Genomic DNA, 21,552 nt, shown 5'->3' with positions numbered 1-21,552 from the left:
CTCTGCTGCCCCCCACCATAGCCCATGCAGAATCTGTTTATCGCAGGAAGCCTCACCGTGCCATCACACCGATGATGTCCCCTAGATAGACTGCAGAGCCCAGGACTGAGGGACATTCTAGATCTAAAATAACATACATGCATGCCGAAGGGATAGATCCCATGAAAATTTAGGAACTTGCCACACCTAGCTGACTGCACCTTTGGGGGAGTTCAGTTATCTGGAAGTGCCAAGACGTCCCCTCCAATGTGAGGGACACGTTTTTACACCTGAGCACCTCAACACTAGAAGAGCACACACATTTTGATGGGAATATCAATCAGGCAATTGTCTAAACTGGAAAGCACAGCAACATAAGATCTTTTCAAGTAAAAGAAGTCCAGGGAATTCCCTGCTGGTCCAGTGGTTAGGATTCCATGCTTTCATTGCCAAGGGCCTGGGTTCAATTCCTGGAGGGGAACTAAACTCCTGCAAACCACACAGTGTGGGGGAAAAAAAAAGTCCAGAAGTAAGAAGTGCAAGACTGCTGTGGAGGTCTCGAAGTTTCAGCAGTAAAATCAAATCCTTTCCATCTTTCTGCTCTGCCATTATTAGCATGCCTCATGGTCCAAGACGGCTACAGAAGTTCTAGCCATTGTCTTCCTATAATTGGCAGGAACCAGGAGACTGGGCCAGGGTTGGGTGGGATGAAGGATAGAAAGCATACCCTGCAAGCCACCTAACAACTTCCACTTACATCTCATTGGCCAATCTGTCTACATGGAAAGCTAGGGTAAAGGAGTAGAAGGAGGAAAATGAAGGAACAGAAAAAAGGGAAGGAGAAGAGAAGGATATGACACTGGGCAGGCAATATCATCTCTGACCAGAGTTCGCTGAGTGTGCTGAGCTCACTGTGCCTGCTCAGTCGTGTCTGACTGTTTGTGACCTCATGAACTGTACCCCACCAGGCTCTTGTGGCCACGGGATTTTCCAGGCAAGAATGCTGGAGTGGGTTGCCATTTCCTCCTCCATGGGATCTTCCTGACCCAGGGATCGAACCCGAAGCCCAGACCACCACAGGGACATCTGGGGGTGTGAGGGGACATCTGGGGGTGTGACGGGACATCTGGGGGTGTGAGGGGACTTCCGGGGTGTGACGGGACATCTGGGTCTGTGAGGGGACATCCGGGTGTGAGGGGACATCTGGGTCTGTGAGGGGACATCCGGGTGTGAGGGGACATCTGGGTCTGTGAGGGGACATCCGGGGTGAGGGGACATCCGGGTGTGAGGGGACAGCAGGTGTGAGGGGACATCCGGGGTGTGAGGGGACATCCGGGTGTGAGGGGACAGCAGGTGTGACGGGACATCCCAGGGCGTAAGGGAAAATTCCTGCGCCTGCTCCTGAGGACCCGGCGGGCGGGGCCGCGGTAGCAGCCGAGACTACGTTTCCCAGCAGGCGGCGCGCGCGCGTCACTTCCGGCGGCGCCCGCGGCGCGCGTGTGGGAGTGAGCAAGAGAGTGTTTACTTCCGGCCGCCGCCGCCGTGGGCTGAGGGCCGAGCAAGTCGGGCGGCGGGCGCGGCGGGCCCCGCGCAGCCATGGACTGGCTCATGGGGTGAGTCCGGCGACGGGGCGGGCGGGCCGGGTCGCGGGGCGCGCCGCGGGCGGAACCGGTCAAGGACATCCTACCGGGCGGGCGAGGGGCGACCCCGGGTCGGGCCCGGGGCCGGGGCTCCCTGGAGCGGGGTCGGGGCCGGGCCGGGAGCGGGCCCGCTTCCGGCCTGCAGTCGAGCGCTCGCGCTGAGCGCCGCGTCCCGGGAGCCGGACCGGAGCCGGCGGCCACACCTCGCCGCTGGTTGTCGGGCGGCGGGGGAGGTCGGACCGGGGCTGCTCGCCGGTCGGCGCGGGGAACTTGCTTCTGCAAGAAATAACATTGATGCCGGCAGAGGACAGTCCCTTTAAAAGGAGGGAAAAGGAGCCAAACAAACCAACTCTGCCAGCGTCCGCCGGGCGAGGTCGGCGGGCAGGGTGCGCTCTGCGCTTCCGCGGGCGGCCGCCGCAGGGCGGGGTAGGAAGGAAGCATCAGCACCGGGCCCGGGCCGGGCTCTCCCTCCCTCGGCGTGTGTTGGGCTTGCTGGAGGTTAGATCAACGTGCGGAACGTCACGTCGTCCTGCACAAGTTATTCTACCTGTTTCGGTCCTTTTTTCTTCCTTTCTTTCTGTTTTTTTTGTTTTTTGTTTTTGTTTTTGTTTTTTTTTTTACTTTTTGAGGATGAAGAAGGGCAGGCACTTCTCACCCAGTTGGGCGGTCCTTCGCCAGCCTGGCTCTAACATGCACAGCGCTCCTCTGGAGTCAGGGTAGTTACTCTAGGGCCTTGGGATGGGAGTGAGGGAGCGCTTGCCGTGTTGTTGGCCGGGGTGGGTGGAAGGCTTGTCTGGACACCGAAGTCCTGGAAGGGAGGCGAAAGGTCCCATGTACGTTTCATGTCAGTGTCTTATCAAGCTGTTGCTGGCGTAGACAGAGTGGAGGGTGCTGGCAGGATAGTCAGCATGAGATGAATGAGACCCTTCCGTGCTGGCAGGTCGGCTGCAGTCTAGTGAAGGGAGAGACCAGACAGCGTGAGGGAGGAATCAGAAGTTCAAAGACAGCTGCTGAGTGTGTCGGGGAGGACCTGGAGCTAGAGCGCAGGGGCCGGGACAGTACGGCGCTGTGGGGCAAAGCAGCTCACCTCGTTCCTTGCAGAGGCAGGACTCCAATCCCAGCCTTGCTGATCAAGAGCTTTGTGACTCTAGGTGGTCACTTCTTCTCCAGACCTGCTTTTAAAAAGTCATCTGTAAAGTGGGAGCCGTGGTCCTTGTCACCTGGCACTGTGGAAGGGTACGCTGAGGTGACAGCAAAACGTGAAGCGCACTGCCCGGCCTTGGTGCGTGTGAGTGGAGGTGTTCGTAGGAGGCCTTCGTAGCTCACGGGCACCGAGCCTGGAGGGCAGGCAGCTGTGTTCATTCTGAATGGTGGGTGCTTGCTTCTGCCTTTATCAGGAGAGACGGTGTCTGAGCCCCCTGGCCTCCTGCTCTGCGGTTTCAGAGGAGCAGACTGCTGATTGGCTGAGTTGAATTCGCAGGCCTCTCTGTATCAGAGGGACCAGCCTGTTGAGCGGGGTTGCCGAGGAGGCAGCTGATCATATTCTGTCTGTGTGATCATTCTGTGCTCGTATTTGTAGGAAGCAGGTACTCTCTCCCTGGAAACTGACCAGCAGTCTGTTTTTCCTAACTGCCTAAGGTCTGTGCTTTGGACTTTATTGTTATCATTGTGAACAACCAGAAATTTACTACAGCTGTTCTTGAGGCCCTTGTCAAGACTATGCACCCAGGTGGTCATCTGGGCAAGGTCAGCAGAGCACTGATTTCCTCGTGCTTGGTGGCCGGTGCCCGTGTTGGAGGAAGACAGTTTTAAAAGGGATTGGCTTGGAGTTGCTGCCTCTGTGGTCTCTGCGGAGGGAAGGAGCCCTTCCTGCTGCCTGGCTATAAAGTGGGCAGTTCTAAAGTGACTTGAGCTCTCAAGAGAGAGGTTAGGATGGAGTTTGCTTTTCTGTGTGTGTGTATCTTTTTAAACTTGGTGGACTGCGTGTCAGATTTGGTGAATCATGAATTCTTTCACGTCTCCTTAACTATGAACCCCCTGCTCCTTAAAAAGAAGGCGGAATAATCTCAGTCGTCAGGTTCTGATCTTGAGAACATGTTTCCAGGGTGGGTGTTCTGGGACACCAGAGCTGGGAGGGCCAGGGTGTCCCCTTGTCCATCCCACGAGTTTATCAAGCATCTGCTGTGACGTAGGAGGCTGCCGAGGCCCAGACTTCACAGCCACGGGGGATGTGAGCTGTGCAGACCCCGGGCCTCCCACTCTGGCCCACCTGCCGCTCCACCCGGTGCCTCTCTGAGGAGAGCTGGCCAGAGGCAGGTGAGGGGCCTGGCTCCTGCCGACGCCCTTTACGTGCCCAGTGCTGGGACTGCCGTTGGCCAGGTTGCAGCCTGGAAGAATCGAGGAAGTGTGTGTGTGTGTTTTACTATTTCTTGATATTTTTGTTAATTCACACCATTCGCTGTCAACCAGGTTGTTTGGAATAGAGTTTTCATGTTTTTCATGTTTTTTGTTCTTTTCAAAAGAAGGATTTTCTTTGCCTTCATTCATCTTGAGTGACAAAGTGTGGCCGCACGTGGAGTGGCGAATGGGGCGCCCTCCTCCTCTTGTGCTCGCCGTCCTGACCGCAGCAGCGGCCGACAGAGGCTCCGTGAGCTCGTGTCCTGCCCACCACTGCAGGGCCTTGCTGAGTGACGCTGGCAGCCTTATCTTCAGCTCTCCCTGCTGTGGCTGAGGAAAGCGAGGCCTGCAGGAAACCTGCTCGGGGAGCTGGAAGTGAAGCCAGCATGTTACGACTTGCTGCTGGGCTTTGCTGGGCTCACTTGCAGGAGAGCTTTGTGCCAGGCAGCTCACATCCGCTGTCTTCCTGTGCGTTTCCTCTGCTTGGCGTTGAGCCGGCCATTGAAGTTGGTGCGTGGTAGCTTTGTCCCTTGCCTTTTACGAAAGTAATTTCTAACTTGAAAGGGGCCGTGACTTCTTGTGTGGTCATGTCTCTGGTCCTTGGCTCTGTCCTTTCTGGACAGCGGCTGACAGGCTGGTACCCTCCTCACCCAGAGTGGAAGCTGCGTGAGCTGGGCCAGCGAGGGACCCACCCCACAGAGCGTGGTGGTTGGGGCGCCTTCACTGGCAGTGGCGGGCATCTGGGAGTGTTCGATAGCAGCGCGGTTTATGTTTTACCCAACAGAGCCACTCCAGAAGCTACCCAGCAGCATCTGGGAATGCAGGAGAGGAAATGCACTCCCTTCGCTTCTGCCTGGTGGGGCCCACAGGGTGAAGTTTGCAGGGACCTGCCTGCCAGGGCGGGGCCCGTGCACCCCGCCAGCCCCTGACTGGGGCGGCTCCCAGCCTTGATGTCGGGGCCTCCTATTCTTCCCTGGAGGCGGGGGGGGGGGCGGGAGAAGTGCAGGGAGGGCTTCCTGGCTCTCCTGCCGAGGAGAGCGGCTCCTGGACTGGTCACTTACTCTAGAGGGCGATGGGCTTGGCGCTTTTGGGCTGTGCCTAGGGTTTGCTGTGCAGACGGGGCCTCTCGGGCCCAGTGGCTCTGCCCACAGGCCTCATGTGCTCGAGTGAAGGGGACCCAAGCCTGTGGTTGCCACCCCTGTGGGTGTCTGAACTGGGTGTTGATGACTGTCCCTTGGCAGTTTGCCTCTGGGGAGGATGTCGTGGTGGCTGGCTGTCAAATCCAATCATGAGAACACCCAGGCTGAACTTTAACAGCTTCATGGAGGTGTAATTTACATACCATAAAGTTTACTTGCATTTGGTGTACAATTAAGTAATTTTTAGTAAAATTACAGAGTAGCGTGACCATCACCAGTTTAGTCTGAGAACACTGTGGTCACCCCGAAAGAAGCCTGGTGCTCGGTGGCTCCCTGTTCCCACCCCAGCCCCGGGCGATGACTGCTGTAGGGTCCACATCTGCACATCTGCCTGCTGGGCGGCTTTTGCAGAGGGGACGGAGGCACAGCACGTGCTTGTCTGTGAGCCGCTCGCGCAGCCCTGCCGTGGACGTCCTCCGTGCTGCTGCTGGTCTCGGCTGTCCCTCTGTTGCCGAGCGGTAATCCGTGGTGTGGAGACTCATGTGTATCGCCTCTTCATGGACACCTGGCTCTTCCTGCTTTCCGCTGGTCCTGAGAGACGTTGCTGTGACCCAGCCTCTTTCAGCCAGCCCTGCACCGGACGCTTCCCACCGGGAGACCTCCAGGCCCTGCTGTGTTCACCGTCTGGCGTGGGCCAGGCCCTGAGCCCAGGATGAGATGGAGAAGAGAGTCTGTACTGTGTCAGGCTGGCGCTGGGGGCGCTGAGAGCCAGGCAGGTGGCTTGGGAGGGTGCATAGGAACTTTCCAAGTAGGAGAGAGGGAAGGTCATGTCCCTGGGAGGAGGAATGGCCCGTGCAAAGGCACAGGGGCAGGAGCAGCGGTCGGGCGTGCGGCGGGTGGGCCTGGGCAGGTGTACCGACCCCTTCAAGGGGAGCCACGGTCATGTGGAGTGTGCTCTCTCTCCTTTTGAAAAATTATTTATTTTTGACTGCACTGGGTCTCTGTTGCTGCACACGGGCTTTCTCTCGTTGCACATGGGGGCTTAGTTGCCCTGCGGCCTGTGGGATCTTACCTGACCGGCGATTGAACCCATGTTCCCTGCATTGGCAGGCGGAGTCTCAACCACTGGACCACCAGGGAGGTCCATGCGGGGCCCTCTTGGAACGAGCCCCGTGTGTCTGCACACTTGGTGGTGACACGTCATTTCTCACTTGTTCTCCTGCTTGGAGGGTCTGCAGGGAACCCTTGCACGAAGCATCCCCAGGGCTGTGCTGCTGGTGAGAGACTGGCAGACGGGAACGCAGCAGAGCCACAGCGAGCCCGGTGGGTGCTGGGCAGGGCCCGCCTTCCGCCTGGCATCTGCTCCTGGGGCAGCCGCAGCGCCCCGTCCCAGCCGTTGGCCTTGCTTCTCACCCCTGCCCCGGTGTCACTGCCCTCTGGGCTCACCGAGGCCTCATCTCAGGACGCTGGAAAGCGGGGCTCACCGAGCCTCGTCTCAGGACCCTGGAAAGCAGGGCTCACCGAGCCTCGTCTCAGGACCCTGGAAAGCGGGGCTCACCAAGGCCTTGTCTCAGGACGCTGGAAAGCTGGGCAGCACCAGGGCGCTGGCTGCCGGACTCGTCCAGCACTCAGGCTGGCCTGGGAGGCGCCTGCTCTGGCGGGTGCTGGCGGCCACCTCTGCGGATGCCTCTGTTGACGATCTGCCTGCACCAGCCTTTCCACGCTGCCCTTGCTGTGTCCTGGAAACTTGCTGTATCCAGGCCCACCTGGTTGTGTCGGGGAGGGGTTTGCGGGGTCCGAGAGGGAGGCCAGGCCTGGGCGCAGTGCTCTCGGCGGGGCGCCCTCTGCACCTGTGTGGAGCGCGTCGGCCCCGCGAGCTGGTCTCGGCACCCAATGGTGACTTCTGCACGCATCACCACGTCTGTTCCCAGCTGACTTGGCTGGAGGGCCTGCGCTTCTTTGTCTTCCTCCAGTTTGTTTTTCTTTCTGCCCAGCATTTCTCCTGGCCCGGGGCACCCCGGGCCGTGTGCAGGGCTCTGCCCTGGAGTGGAGCCTGGGGACAGGGGGCTAGAAACAGCTGGAACCAGAGGGTAGACTGTGGACACTTCAGATGAGGAGGGGCTGGGCCGCCGGCTTTCCTTGCCTGGAGCCACGTGCCTTTGGGCCGCGGCCACGTTCTCCTGGTTTTCTTCTCTGAAGAAGTCTCCTTGCTGGTGGGAAGCGTGGCTGTGCATGCTCACCTGCAGTGGCCGAGCCTGATGTCCCTCTGCTGCTGCTGGCGGGCTCCCCCAGAGGGTGGGTGCAATGCTGGGAAGTGGGGCGGGGTGCTGTGGGGGGTTACACAAGAGCCGTTTAGTGGGGACTCTGAGGGGTCTTTGAGAAGTTGCTCTTTGAGCTAAGAGCTGGGGAATATGAATGGGGCCCAGGGCCCGGATGGTTTGGGGTTTGAATCCTCACTGCAGCATCACAAGATGTCCTGTCTCACTTTAGAGAGCCTGTTTCATCCTCTGTGAAAGGGGCAGAGGATGCACAGTAACCTTCCCAGTGGGTGGTGGGAGGGTGCTCTGCGTCCACGTGGAGAAGGCCCCGCGTGCTCTCGGCAGTGCCTGTGTGCAGAGTGCGGGGGAGGGCTCTGCATGCCAGGCCCCCAGCCCCCTGCCAGTGTCACCGCTTCCCGCCCTGCCGTGCTGCTGTGGCGAGCAGCCGCCCTGGTCCTGGGCACACGGCCCCTTCTGCAGCAGGCCCGGCTCTCGGGGTGACTCAGGAGGGAGCGAGGGTCCAGGGGCTCTGTGCTCTGCAGGTGCCTCATCCCAGCCCCTGCTGACCGCGCCCTCCATCTGTGACCCTCCGCTCACTGCCCCTGCCAGCGCCCAGTGCTGCTCTGACGCTGTCCGCTCTCCTGCCCCCCAGGTGCTGCGGGAGCTGCCCGGCCGCTCCTTGGGCCTCCTCTCCCCCCGGGTGGCGGTGCCGGGTATGGAAGGTGAAGTTCTGCAGCGGCATGTCCTCGGGTCCTCGCCTTCCGCACTGAGAGCCCTCCTGGGTCGCCCCAGGGTGCGTGCTGGGGCTGCGGGGCCGCCTGCAGGGCTTTCTGCTGGCTCTGTCCTCACAGCAGCCACTCGGGTCCCAGGCTTAGCTCCCCCGTCTGTGTGGTCCAGCTCGTGGTCATGACTGGCCCCGGTGGTCCGTCCCCCAAGTTCCTGGGGGCGTCTCAGAGGGAGGGCAGAGGAAGTGGTTATCACCTGTCCCAGCTGCCTGTTAGTGAAAGTGAAAGTGTTAGTTGCTCAGTTGTGTCCAGCTCTTCGCAACCCCGTGGTCTGCCCATCGAATTCCGCAGGCAAGAGTTCGGGAGTGGATAACCATTCCCTTCTCCCAGGAATCTTCCTGAAGGAAATAGCAGCCCACTCCAGTATTCATGCCTGGAGGATCTCATGGACAGAGGAGCCTGTCAGGCTACCCTCCGTGGGGTTGCAAAGGGTCAGACATGACTGAAGCAACTTAGCACGGCCATTCCCTTCTCCCAGGGATCTTCCTGACTCAGGGATCGAAGCCGGGTCTCCTGCACTGCAGCAGATTCTTTACCTCTGAGCCACCAGGGAAGCCCTCAAGAATACTGGAATGGGTTGCCGTTTCCTACTCCAGGGGATCTTCCCCATCCAGGGATCCCACCCGAGTCTCTTACATCTCGTGCAGTGCAGGTGGGTTACCACTGAGCCACCTGGGAAGCCGTTTAGTGAGGTGCTTCCAAAACAAACAGGCCTCTGGGCAGTGGCAGTTTTCATTCCGGGGCGGGGGGTGCCTCTCCCTTCCTGCCAGCCTGTGGGTTGACGGGTGCAACCCCAGCACAGAGCCTCTTCCTGTAGGGGCACCTCTGCTGGACCGTCTCCCAGCTGGGGCTGCAGGGGAGGGTCCTTCCCGCTTCTCCAGCTGAGTGTGGCCTTGTCTGTCCCCACTTCTGGGCTGACTCGGTGGTGTCACCCGGAGGTCCTCCATGTGGCCATGGAACGGACCCCCTCTGGGAGGAAGGTGTCTGAGGGCATGGGGCACACACCCCTCCTGGCCCCCGCTGCCTTGGTTCGTGGGTGTGCACGCTGGGCTCGGCAGCCACGCCTCGGAGTGGAAGAAAAATGTGGAAACCGGAGAGGGGCTTCCGAGTGGCCGGCCTGCTCCCACTGGGCGGGGCTTGCCGGGTCTCCAGAGCCCTGATCCACGCCAGCTCCCAGACCTTCATGCTTTTTGTGGCTTGGGTGAGCTCACCTCGTCAGGCCCTAACAGCTGCCAGGGGCTGGGAGTGGAGGGCGGGGAGCTGGGTGGGGGACCTGGTCTGTGGCCTTTACTGTTCTTCAGTCGCTAAGTCGTGTCTGACTTTTGGTGACCCCGTGACTCCAGTACACCAGGCTTTCATCTCCTTGACTGTCTTCCCGAGTTTGCTTAAACTCAAGTCCTTTGAGTCAGTCAACCATCTCATCCTCTGTGTCCCCCCTCTCTTCCTGCCCTAAGTCTTTCCAGCATCAGAATCTTTTCCATTGAGTTGGGTCTTCACATCAGGTGGCCAAAGGACTGAAGCTTCAACTTCAGCATCAGTCCTTCCAGTAAACATTGAGGGTTGACTTCCCTTAGGATTGACTGCTTTAATCTTGCTGTCCAGGGGACTCTAGAGAGTCTTCTCCAACACCACAGTTGAAAGCATCAGTCCTTCAGCACTCAGCCTTCCCTGTGGTCCAGCTCTCACATCCGTACACGGCTCCTGGAAAAGCCACAGCTTTGACTGCACGGTCAGCACTGTGGTGTCCCTGCTCTTTAACACTGTCTAGGTTTGTCTGCCGGAGAAGGCAATGGCACCCTACTCCAGTACTCTTGCCTGGAATATCCCATGGATGGAGGAGCCTGGTAGGCTGCAATCCGTGGGGTCGCTAAGAGTCGGACACGACTGAGCGACTTCGCTGTCACTTTTCACTTTCATGCATTGGAGAAGGAAATGGCAACCCACTCCAGTGTTCTTGCCTGGAGAATCCTAGGGACGGGGGAGCCTGGTGGCTGCCGTCTATGGGGTCGCACAGAGTCGGACACGACTGAAGCGACTTAGCATAGCATAGGTTTGTCCGCACAGCATGACCCTCATAGAATCCTTCGTTCCCCCTCCCACGCGTAGAAATGGGAGGGAGCCAGGTTCCTTGCTGTGCTGGGTGGAGGCTGTGGTTCACACAGCCCAGGGGCCCCTGGTACAGGGGCGGCCCAGGAGGACTGGAGAGGTTGGCATCCTTCTTGGTCCTCATGTGCCAGGTGCTGGTTAGGACCGGAGGGCTCTCTTGGGGGCATTGTCAGCCCTCTGGAAACGGAGCCTCTGAGTCTCTCAGAGAGGGACTTGAGCTGCTGAGTTTCATCTTCTTTCCTGTGGGGCTAGCACTGACTTGCACCCGTTTTTGGCTCCGCAGGGCCTGGGCCCTGGGTCAGGTGAGGGATGCTCGCGTTGGCCTTGCCGCAGCCCTGGGAGCAGGCTGCCTGCCAGCGGGGCTCAGCCCGGAGCCATCTCACCGTCCAGCTGGGCAGGGCCTGGAGCTGCGCCCCGCTGGGGTGCCGCTGGCTCCCGGTGGGCAGGAGTGCCGCTCGGCGCAGGTGGGGAAGGTGTGGGTTGGCCCGCGTCGGCCGTGGAGGCGGCAGCGAGACCGTTCCCTGGCTGGGCTGGGCGCGTGGGCCTCTATGGTCACTCGCGGGCCTGCTCTTTGCAGAGCCGTCTGGCTGCTTATGACTGAGGTGAGTCCTTGCTATTATGTTGGACAAAAAATTCCTTCAGTTTTTCAATGCTATAAAGAAAACGCAGGTTTTAATTTTCACCCAGAACTTTACCGAAGCGTTTTGTTCCACCGCCTCCTGCCGTCTTTCAGGTAGTGGAGCAAGATGACCTCCCGATTTCACCTTTGTAAACCTTCTGTATCTTTTTGATACAGAACTGTTGCGCGTGCCTTTTCACAGTCTGCAAGGGAATTGAATGTTTTCCATTTGCAGAATTTTTAACGACCAAGTAAAGGGAAATCTGAAGCTGCAGTGTCTGATGGATACGGAGATGAATCGGAACTTCCCAGCTGAGCTATAACAGGTTTTACCTGGTCATCACAGAAACGTGCGGTCCTTCTGGCCAGCCCAGTATTGTAAGGGGATCTGATCCCAAGTGTTAGGATGAACAGGACTTATTCTTAAAGAGACAGGGAGGAGCAGAGACAGGAACTGGGAGGTGCTAGCTCCCAGCTAAGGGTGCTGTCTCCCTTGGGCTCAGGCTCTGCTGCCGAGGAGAGGAGGTGCAGCCGTGCGGGAGCCCGAGCAGGGACCCCGAGGCGCAGCTGCGTGTGCGTGTGTCCAGGCCGAGGGAGCCGGGGGCCGAGTGTGCATCTGTGGGCTGCAGCCCCGGCAGGGCCTTGGGATGGACCAGAGCTCGTGCCCCTGCCCTCTCCTTCCTGGCTATGTGCACACGTGTACACACACACACACACACACACACACACACTCTGTGTTGGGACTGTGCGTGCCATTTAGTTGATTCTGTCGGGAAAGGAATTCCATTCTCACTGCCCTCACAGAGTGTGGCTCCCAGTCCAGGCCACATGTGGTCCCTGGGGCCGTGGGGAAGACGTCTGGGGCGGGGCACACAGAGAGCCTGGGGCAGTGTGGTCCTCCAGGTGAGCTCACGCAGTGCCCGGCCCCTCCTGGGTGTTGGGAGTGACGGCGGGAGGCAGGGCTGAGCTGTCCCGAGGGAGAGACTGTGGACACCTCGGCCTGCTTCCTGGTCCTCTGTCCTTTGGTCTCTTAGCTTTTGAAGGTGGTGAGTGAGCAAAGAACGACTCAACAGAAGAAAACGCAGGCCATGGCTGCCCCGGGCTGCCCTTCCTCTCCCTCATCTCGGTTGCTGCCTGGGCGCAGGATGACTCTCTGGGAGGACGACGTCCTCTCAGAGGACCTTCTCGCTGGGGGTGTGGGGCAGTTGGTGTCGTGAACGTCCTCCCTTGTCCAGCCGGCAGCGTGGTGTCCGGCGGCACGCAGGGCCAGGGCTGCCCATCTTCCTGAGCATGCCCGGCACGGGATGTGCGCTGGCGGGGCGCGGCTTTTTCCCAGGACAGGGCTCTGTCCCTCCCCCTAGAGGAGGCGTGCCTCTGGTGGCCGGGGGAGCGTGTGGCCTCCCTTGCGGATGCTCTTCTCTCCCAGAGCATAGGAGCCTCACTCCTGCAGCCCAGCAGCAGGCGGGCACCAGAGCAGCTGGCCTCGGGGCGTTGGCCCCATGGGCTCCGGTCCCAGGAGAGGTGCCAGGAGTGGGGCTCGCTCCCACCCCCCGCCCTTGCCACCCCGTCCGCAGGTTAGGTCAGCTCGGGGTCACTCACAGCTGCTCCCCGGGCCCTGGCGCCTGATGGGGAGGCTCCAGCCCCAGCCCTGCAGACTGGTTCTGGCTGGGAGGAGTTTTCTGCGCGGCGCCTGCTGTGTGGCAGGTGTTCTCGTGGCCGCGGTCATGTTCACTAGCTTCACGGACGTGGACGTGCTCACGCCCACCAAGCGTTGAGAGTGCCGGGGCACGCGGCGGAGATCCTGTGGGTCCCGCCTGTCATCACAGGCTGTCCCCGCCCTCCCTGCCCGGCCCGCTCCCGCCTCCTGGAAGCAGGACATTGGCTGGGTCTGTGTGGCCCTGTGCAGAGGCCCGGGTCTGGGGTGCTGTCTGCAGAGTGCCCCCATGTGGCTCTGCACTGTTGTGACGGAGACCCAGGTGCTTCTCCGGACGTGGGCCTGCAGCAGGGGTTGAAAATGCTTTGTGATGAAACCCTTGTTTTCAAGTACATTCTCTTGTTCCTGCTGGAAGGCCTCCTACCTTTTTGGCTGAAGAAGTGCTGGGCTCAGCTGAGTTCTGTTGAGAGCTCTGGCGTTTATAATCCATACAAAAATAAATGTGTCCTCTTGTTGTGACCTTGCTGGCTTTCGTGCACTTCCTTCCAGGCCAACCGCGTGTAGCTGGGCTTAATGTACAGTTGTCAGCCCCACCAGGCAGGAAGGCCCCTGAGCCCTAGCTTGTGCACGGCCGTGGATTTGTTGGGGTGCTGTGTATCATTTCTTCTCGTGTGTTGCCTCCTCACTGGACGTGTGGGTGTAGGTGGGAGCATTGGTGGTTTGCGGGCCCTGAGTCTGAACCGTCGCCAGGAAGATAGCGGGCCCCGGTTCACAGCACATGGCACTCTCTTGTGAGGTGGCGCCATGTAGGGGCGCAGCCCGCCACCTGCTGTGGAGCCCGTGGAGCTCACGTCCGCTCACGCTCCACCTCGGGCCCTGCCCAGCCATCAAGCTGGGGCCCGCCGGGCCCACGTGGCCGTCCACACGGTTGAGGGCAGGGGCGTGCACAGGCCAGCCCAGGGCCCCCCGCACCCCCCTCGGTTCCTGCTTGGGGGCTGAGGCAGGTCCAGCTGCCCTCCCAGCTGGAGCCCCCATGGGGTGCAGACATGCTCATAGGACCCGCGTGGACCCTTTCAGGATGGAGCAGCAGGGGCCTGATGGGGTCTGCCGTCAGCCTGCTCCTGTGTGCGGGTCTGCCTGGCTCCTGTCAGCACAGCCAGGACCCGTGGGCACAGGGCTGACCGGGGCCAGTGTGGCCGGCCCTGCACGTGGTGGTCAGAGGCCCTCTCTCTGCCGCCAGCTGGGTGGCCGCGGCTGCTGTCTTGGGTCTCCAGGCCTCAGTCTGGCCCTGCCGCCTCCCCCTGGGGGCTGTGGCTCCTCGCGGGCAGGGGCCACATCCTGGCGTCTGTTGCTGTCGTGCCCGCAGCGCTGGCTGCGTTGTAGGAGCCCGCTCCGCCGCGAGGGCCATGGTGCCGCGTCTCCACGCTGCCCTTGCCCCGGGCCTGCCCAGCAGGGAGGGGAGAGCGGGGCTGGGTGCGCAGCTGTGTTTGCCCAGCGTCCGTGGGCCCTACGGCGTCAGCGCGCAGCAGGACACTGGGCCTGCGGGCGTCCCCAGCTTTCTGCTGATTGGCTGTAATCAGGGTCACAGGGTCCTCCCGTAGCACAGCAGATGGGAGAGCAGCGGTGATCACCGGGCCCCTCCCGCCCCCCGGGAGCTGAGCGACCTGCCGGGAGCGGCTCACAGGTAGCACTGCAGTGTTCCACCTTGCGTGTTTTTCTCAGAAGTCTGGGTCACTTGGTTTCTAATGAAAACAATAAAATGTCCCCTCAAATGAGGTTTGGAGGGGTCTGGGCTAGAGACTGCACCCTGGCCTTTGTGAGCCTATGCTGGAGCAGGCGGGTCCTGACTGCTTGCACGGCCCACGGCCCTGCCCGCGGGACCTGACCCAGGAGTCACTTGTGGGCAGTGTGACCACACCAGGGTCACGACTTCCCTGGGCTCCCTCCGGGTGGGCCCACGGTTCCCTGGGCTGACCCAGCTCCAGGGCCTCAGGCCCTCCTAGACCCAGGCACCCATGGGTGGGATTGGGGAGCTTATGTCTTTATCTTTGGTTCGTATCTTCCGCAAACCAGCAGAGTACTGACCGTGTCGTACTCCTGCCCAGAAGACCCTCTGGACACCCTTGTCTGGGGGGTGGAGTCCTCATCCCCCTCCATCCCCACCCGCACCCGTGGGTGCCCCTTGCTCGGAGCCTCTGACGCCGAAAGCCCCGCCTGGGCTCCTTGGCTTGGAGAACCTCCCGCCTGCCCGCCGACTCCTGTGTGGCTTTCTGGTCACGGCGCTTAGAATAGTTGACCTCCAGCTTCAGGGCCCAGACGCAAAAGAGGGCAAGGGTTGAGCTTCCCAGCCATCTTCTTAAAGATGCTTGCTCTATCCGTTAGAGAAACGAAGGGGGCTTGCCTGGCAGTCCAGTGGCTGGACTCGGCTTCCACTGAAGGGGCCAGGCCCTGGTTGAGGAACCGAGACCCTGCATGCTACTTGGTGTGGCCAGAAAAAAAAAATTAAGAAAATGATCCCATTTGCAATAACATTGAAAAGAATAAAATATTTATGATAAACTAAGGAGATGAAAAATTTGTATGTTGAAAACTATAAGACATCAATTAAATAAATTGAAGGCATAAAAGATATTCTGTGTTCATGGATTAAAAGAATTAATATGGTTAAAATGTCTACACTCTCCAAAGCAACCTAGAGATTCAGTGTAATCACTATCCAAATTCCAATGTCATTTTTCACAAAAATATAAAAAATGATTGTAGAATTTGTATGGAAACACAGAAGACCCCAAAGCAACTGTGAACAAGAACAAAGTTGGAGGCATCACATGCAGTGATTTGAAACCACATTATAAAGCGGCAGTGATCAGAACAGTGTAGTGCTGGTAAAAGCAGCCGCGATCAACTGAACAGAATCGGAGCCCGGGGCGGGGCGGGGGAACAGCCGTGTGTGTGTGTGTGTGTGTGTGTGTGTGGTCAGTTACTTTACAACAAAGGAGCCAAGAATGTACAACGGGCAGAGGATGGTCTCTCTAACAAATGTTACCGAGAAAACGGCATGCACATGCAAAAGAGTGAAACTGGACCACTGTCTTTTGCCACATACAAAAATGAACTTAAAGTGGATTAAATATTTGAACCTAACACGTGAAACCTTAAAACTTGCAGAAGAAAACATAGACAGTATGTTGACATTGCTCTTGGTGATGATTGTTTTTTGCATTTGACACCAGAAGGAAAGGCGGCAAAAGCAAAAATCAGTGGGGTGACATTAACTCAGAGCCTGAGCACAACGGAGGCTGCCAGCAGAGGCGGAGACAGCCTGGGGGTAGGAGAGAATGGCAGCAAATGGCCCATCCGACGCAGGCTTCAGATCCAAAACACACCGTGAGCTCAGGTGTGCAAGCGACCTGAACAGACGTTTGCCAGAGGAAATACACAGGTGGCCAACAGGCACGTGAAGAGAGGCTCAACACCACTAGTCATCGGGAAAACGCACGTCTAAACCACACTGAGCTATCACCTCGCCCGTCACAACGGTCGTCGTGAAAAAGACGAGAGGTCTCAAGAGTGGTGCAGATGTGGAGAAAAGGGACGCTTTGTGCAGGGTTGGTGGGAATGTCAGCTGGCACAGCCACCATGGAAAACGGTGTGGAGGGTCCTCCGGGAACTGGAAATGGAGCTAGTGCCTGATGCAGCAGCCCGCTCTTAGGAGTATATCTGAAGGAAGTCGTATTCTTAAGAGAGTTCTCTACGTCCGTGTAGACGTCTCTACATCCGCTGCAGGCTCGTCGCAGTTGCCAAGATTCAGAAGTGTCTTCAGTGTCGATCGGTGGGTGCACGGATGGGGAAAGCGCGGCCTGCACGTGTGGGCACAGAGACCTCTAGGGAGGGGAAAGGCCAGCCGCCTGCGGAGGCGTGGTGCCCACGACCCCAGCAGAAGGTACGTCCAGACCCCATCAGAGAACAGAGGAACGGGCAGGGAGGATGCGCCCCAGGCCCCTGGGGAGAGCCTGGCCGTGCTGCTCGTGGCTGCAGTCGAGGGGCCGTCCACGACGCAAGGCCGCGCGTCTCTGCTGGCCTCCTGTAGGCGGACAGGCACACGTGCGGAAGTGCCCGAGGGTGGAGGTGAGCACCCTTCACCCTTAGCGCGCGTGTGTGTGGCTCCAGCCTTCCCGAGATGTGGGCCGAAGCCCTACTCAGGTGGAGGCACAGGGCGGTGTGGACGAAACAGGGAGGAGAGGCTGCGGGAGCAGCTAGGCTGTGGCTCCAGGGCCAGAAGCAGAGAGGCTGGGGAACAGGTGACAGGGACGTGGAGGGCACTCAGACGTGTCCGACTCTCTGAGGCCCCGTGGACTGTCCCTGGAAATCTCCAGGCCATAATACTGGAGTGGGTAGCCTTTGCCTTCTCCAGGGGATCTTCCCAACGCAGGGATGGAACCCAGGTCTCCTGCATTGCGGGCAGATTCTTTACCAGCTGAGCCACCAGCAAAGCCCAAGAATACCGGAGTGGGTAGCCTATCCCTTTTTCAACAAGATGGGTCGCCATATAGACATTAGCTGCGTGAGCGACTCAGCCTGTTTCTTACTGAAGGATTTTGAAAGTAGCCTCTGTTGATGAAAATCAGTGAGATCCTTCATTTTGTCTCTGCTGGTTCTGAGTGTTTGGGTTGAAGCTGTTCACAGGAGAGGTTGCCCCCGCGCTCCTGTCTGCAGCCCTGCCTCCGCTCTGGGTCGCCGGCTGGTGCCGTTAGAGCCCCTTGATTTGATTGTGAGGCCAGGGGGCCAGTGTCCACTGGGGTTTCTGGGCAGGCTTTGCTCCAGCACGCTTCCTGTCCCAGCAGACCTCACATGACCCCCTGGCAACCCTCCCAGTAGAGACCTGACGTGTGTCCTGGGGGGGCCCGGCTGTCCCCGCAGCGCCCCCCTCACAGGTTCCCAGAACCTGCTGGACCCAGTGTAGTTCCTCCTTCCATCCCGTTCAGTGTCTCGTTCTTCCCTGCTTCTCCACTGGGTGGCCAGCGATGCCCAGAAAGGCCCTGCCCGCGCCGCCGTCCGCGCTCCTGCAGCGTCGGGCCCTCCAGCCGGCCCTCTGGAGGCAGGCAGGGGGGCTCACGCCTGTGCGTCAGTCTCGGGGCCGGCCTGGGGAGGTGCCCACTGCAGCATGCACCCCGCCCCCCTCTGCCATCCCTGGCCTTAGGCTGGCATCCCCACACAGCAGCCTGCCCTCGACCAGGGCCTCTGCTGAGACAGGTCTGCCGGGCCCTCTGCTTTGGAGGGGAGCCGAGGCTGTCCCTTTGGTGGGTCCCTACCGCGCCCTGCAGAGCTTCCTATGAGCCGCGGGGGTCTGAGGTGTGACAGCAGCCCGTCTGTGATGGGAACGGAGCGAGTGCTGGGCTCCAGGGCAGCTCAGGATGTGGCAGCTTGCTGCCTCCCCCGGCTCAGCCGCCCTGGGTGACCAGGGACCTGGGGAGAGGGAAGCACACCCTCGGCTTCCTGAGAGCCAACAGACAGGTGAGCGAGGCCCCGCCGGGCCGCTGCGCGCCGCCTCTCGTTCTGGGTGTCCTCTAGCCCCCGAGGGAGTGTCCTCCTGGGCCGTGGTGGCCGGGCCTGTCCTCCGTGCTCAGAGGAGCCGGCGAGAGGCGGTGCCGGTCTCCCGCAGCGGCCACACACAGGACGAGAGCGCGATCTGCAAAGCCTGACGTGGCCTCTCTGAGTGCTGGCCAGAGACCCTCCCTTCTGGAGCTCACGGTCTCGCCTCCCAGGTCGGGCTTGGGCACACACTTCTGGGCACCGTGTGTCTTGTTCCTCCTTACAGGGCGAGGGGGAGAGAGCAGGTGTGAGCCTTTGCCTTTCTGGGGTGTGGACACAGTGACAAAGGCCACAGGCTGGCCTCGGGTGGCCTGGAGCACAGGGGCTCTGGCCGTGACGCCTCTGAAGAGACACTCCCGTCAGCCCTTTGGTTTCCCCGCATCAATATACGCAAGTCTGGATAAATGCTTGACTCCTTGCCTCTGCTTACCAGCTCTCAGAATTAAGTGTTGATTCTGTAATGCCTTCTCCAGGTAACCAAGGTTTAAGGTATATATTTTACTAAGAACTGACGGCTTGAAACAGTCTCGGCCTTGGAGTCTACTGCAGCTCTGAGCCTCCTTGATGGTCGCTCTGCCCCATCCGTGGCCCCTGGGCGCTGATTCAAGCTGGTCCAAGCCTTGTGACGGCGACTCCCGGGGCTTCGGAGGGTGACCCTGCTCTCTGCTGTGACAGCGAAGCCCCGGCTGGAGCCTTTCCTCTGAGGGGCCTGGTTTCTTGTGGTGGGAATGGCTCGTAGAGACCACGTTCCCGGTGCCAAGGGCGCCCACTGCTTTGGGATGGTCGTCGTCTCTGGGACTTCCCAGGGAACAGACAACGCGTGGAAAGACTGAAGGTGCCCTGGAGTCACGCTGGCCCTCCCCATCCCACTGTGGGGCCTGGGGCTTCCACGGGAGACCTGGCCCATTCTGTAGCCGTGCCTCACCACGCTGAGGAGCCAGGGGCTCAGGCGCCTGCTGACCGAGCCCTGTGACTCCCCCTTGTCTGGACGGGGGCCTCTCCTGCCAACAGTGGGGCCGGGGCGGCGGGTGTCCTGGACCCTCAGTCCTGTCTGGGCGCTCCATTGTCGCTGGGGCAGGTTTCTCTCCAGGAGGTTGTGCTACTAACCGGTTACATGATTAGAGACAACCGGCTCTCTGCTGTCGGTCTGAATCTTTGTAATTCTGATTCATGATCATGGTGGTTCTGTCCTGGCTTTTACATTTTCTTAATTTTTAAAACAATTTTGGAGTTATACGTGACAGTTTTTATTTTCAGGAGTAGATCTTCCTGGCATGCTGTCCTGGTATAGAGGCTGTTCTGATTCTTACTTATTTGTTCTCTGTGTTGTCTTTATGTTTTGAAAGAGAGCTCCACTTAAAAAAAACACACACCATGTGTTTATCTGTGAGTCTGTCTCTGACTTTGCTGGGTCCTCGCTGCTGTGTGTGGGCCTGCCCTGGTTGTGGCGAGCGTGGGCCACGCTGGTCGCCGCGTGCAGCTTCTCACCGCGGTGGCGGCTCCTGGTGTGGAGCACAGGCGGTCGGTGTGCGGCCTCAGGAGTTGCAGCTCTTGGCTCAGTGGCTGTGGCCCCCAGGCTCCAGAGCACAGGCTCAGTAGTTGACAAACGGGCACAGTCGCCCCTCAGCATCTGAGGTCTTCCTGAGTCAGGAGCCAGCCCTGTGTCTCCTGCATTGGCAGGCGGATTCTTACCCTCTGTGCCACCAAGGAAGTTCTCTGTGTTGTGTTCTAATAACTTGGGATCAGACTCCACCCATCACCTTCTTTGGATCTCTTTTTAAATAGTGAGTTTTCTCATGTGTGTATGTCTGTGTGTGTTGGGTGCCTACACCAGCCTTTTCAGTTCTGTGCTCTAGAGGTCCCGCTTCCATTATCAGAGGTGACAGAGTCGGGCAGGGTCGGCCTCCCTGTGCAGGCTCCCCCTCGGAAAGGAGCTGTGCGGGTTGGCCCGCGCTGGCCTGTCCACACCGTCAGACCTCACCACGTCAGGGTCCGCCTGAGCCCAGACGCCTCCATGCTGGGCGCCTTCCTTGCTTTCTGGGCACCTGTGTTTGGTGGCGGGCTCCCTGGCATTCACAAAGGCCCTTGCCCTCCTTGCTCTCTCCACACGCCGTGCTGCCCCGTCGTGTGCTTTATGCGCCGAGACGTTTCCTGTGGTTGCCCTGAATGTGTTTCAGATCCCTCTTTGAGGACGTCAGCAGGGGCACCGAGCAGCTTCTCTGCCCATGGAGGGAGTCGCTTTGGGGGGACTGGCCCCAGAGCCAGCACAGGTGTCCCCCTGTTGTCCCCTCGTCTCTCAGCTTCCTCTTTCTCCACATGAGCAGCAGTCTCGTTTCCCACCTGCCTGCTCTGCCCGGGGCAGCCGTGGTCACAAAGCTCCCTGACCCGCTGCGGGCCCTGGGTTCGGGGCAGCAGGAGTTTGATCGTCTGTGTGGGACAGGCAGGGTCTCCCTGGGTGAGAGGCTGGGATCAGGCCTCTAAAGGGCTCCAGGAAGACCCGGAGCAGGGAGCCTGACCCGGAGCGGGGAGCCGCTGCCCCAGCTCCACGTCCAGGTGCTGGGGTGCGGAGCGGCCAGCACCGGGCTCGAAGCTGAGCCGAGGCTCCTGGAGGGAAAGACGGGAGGGAACCAGGTGCAGCAGGAAGGCCCCGGGCGGGCCCGCTCCCCAGCTGGAGGTTTTTCTCATCGACCTGTCTTGACTCTTAAACCGCCAAACCCACTGGATCTGGAGAATTGCAGGCCTGGGACATGCTGGAGCCTGAGACGGACACGGAAAGGGAACCACGGTCCCAGGGTGGCGAGCTGGATGGCGGTACGGGGTCTTGGCGTGACAGTTCTGTAAGATGTGTTTGGGAAGGGCATTTATTCATTAAGTGGACACTTTGAATAACTGTCTGGAGTAGAACTTGAAAAACACTCTAAAAATAGTAGCCTTCATTTGAAGTTCACGGCCAGCCTGTGGAAACACGGATTCATTGAACACACTTGAGGGCAGCGCGCTTGGAGAGCGCTTCCCGTTGGCTGTTGTCAGGCACACTCAGCGTTTCTTTCGACGGTCTCCTCAGCTCTGTTGCAGGCCCCGGTGCCCACTGCGCCGTCTGCACCAGGCTCTCGTGTGCCCCCTGCGTGTACAGGAAGGACCCCCAGCAGACGCCTGCGGCCGGCGGGGCCCAGGCCCAGGCCCAGGCCCTTTGTGGACTGCCGTAGGTGGAGGGCCAGAGGCCGCGGCCGCCTGCTCTGGAGGCCTCTGTCAGCGGTGATCGTGACCCCTGGTGGACGCAGTCTGTCACGTGGCCTAGGGTGTGCTGTGTGCACGCGTGTGGCCTGTGCTCCCGCCGCCTGCAGTGTGGGAGCGGGGGTGAGACGCAGCCTGACCCGGCCTTG

The 21,552-nt window shown here is 59.8% G+C and overlaps 1 protein-coding gene across 3 annotated transcripts in view; it reads left to right on the top strand.

Annotated features, from left to right (window-relative positions):
• Positions 1-1,452: 1,452 nt before the first annotated feature.
• MOB2 (MOB kinase activator 2) overlaps positions 1,453-21,552 on the top strand; it is a 58,479-nt gene continuing 38,379 nt past the window's right edge. Inside the window, exon 1 of one of the 3 annotated variants that reach the window (XM_055580505.1) lies at positions 1,453-1,592. In XM_055580505.1, the coding sequence (XP_055436480.1) occupies positions 1,576-1,592 (17 nt within the window). In that variant the 5' untranslated portion in view covers positions 1,453-1,575. Of the gene's footprint in view, positions 1,593-7,961; positions 8,851-21,552 lie in introns of those variants that run through there. The other 2 variants (XM_055580502.1, XM_055580504.1) reach the window with 2 other exon arrangements.

This window comes from Bubalus kerabau, chromosome 5, assembly GCF_029407905.1.
Source record: "Bubalus kerabau isolate K-KA32 ecotype Philippines breed swamp buffalo chromosome 5, PCC_UOA_SB_1v2, whole genome shotgun sequence".
NCBI classification, from domain to species: domain Eukaryota; kingdom Metazoa; phylum Chordata; class Mammalia; order Artiodactyla; family Bovidae; genus Bubalus; species Bubalus kerabau.
Note: the sequence above shows the minus strand (reverse complement) of the source record. Positions and strands in the feature narration are given on the sequence as shown.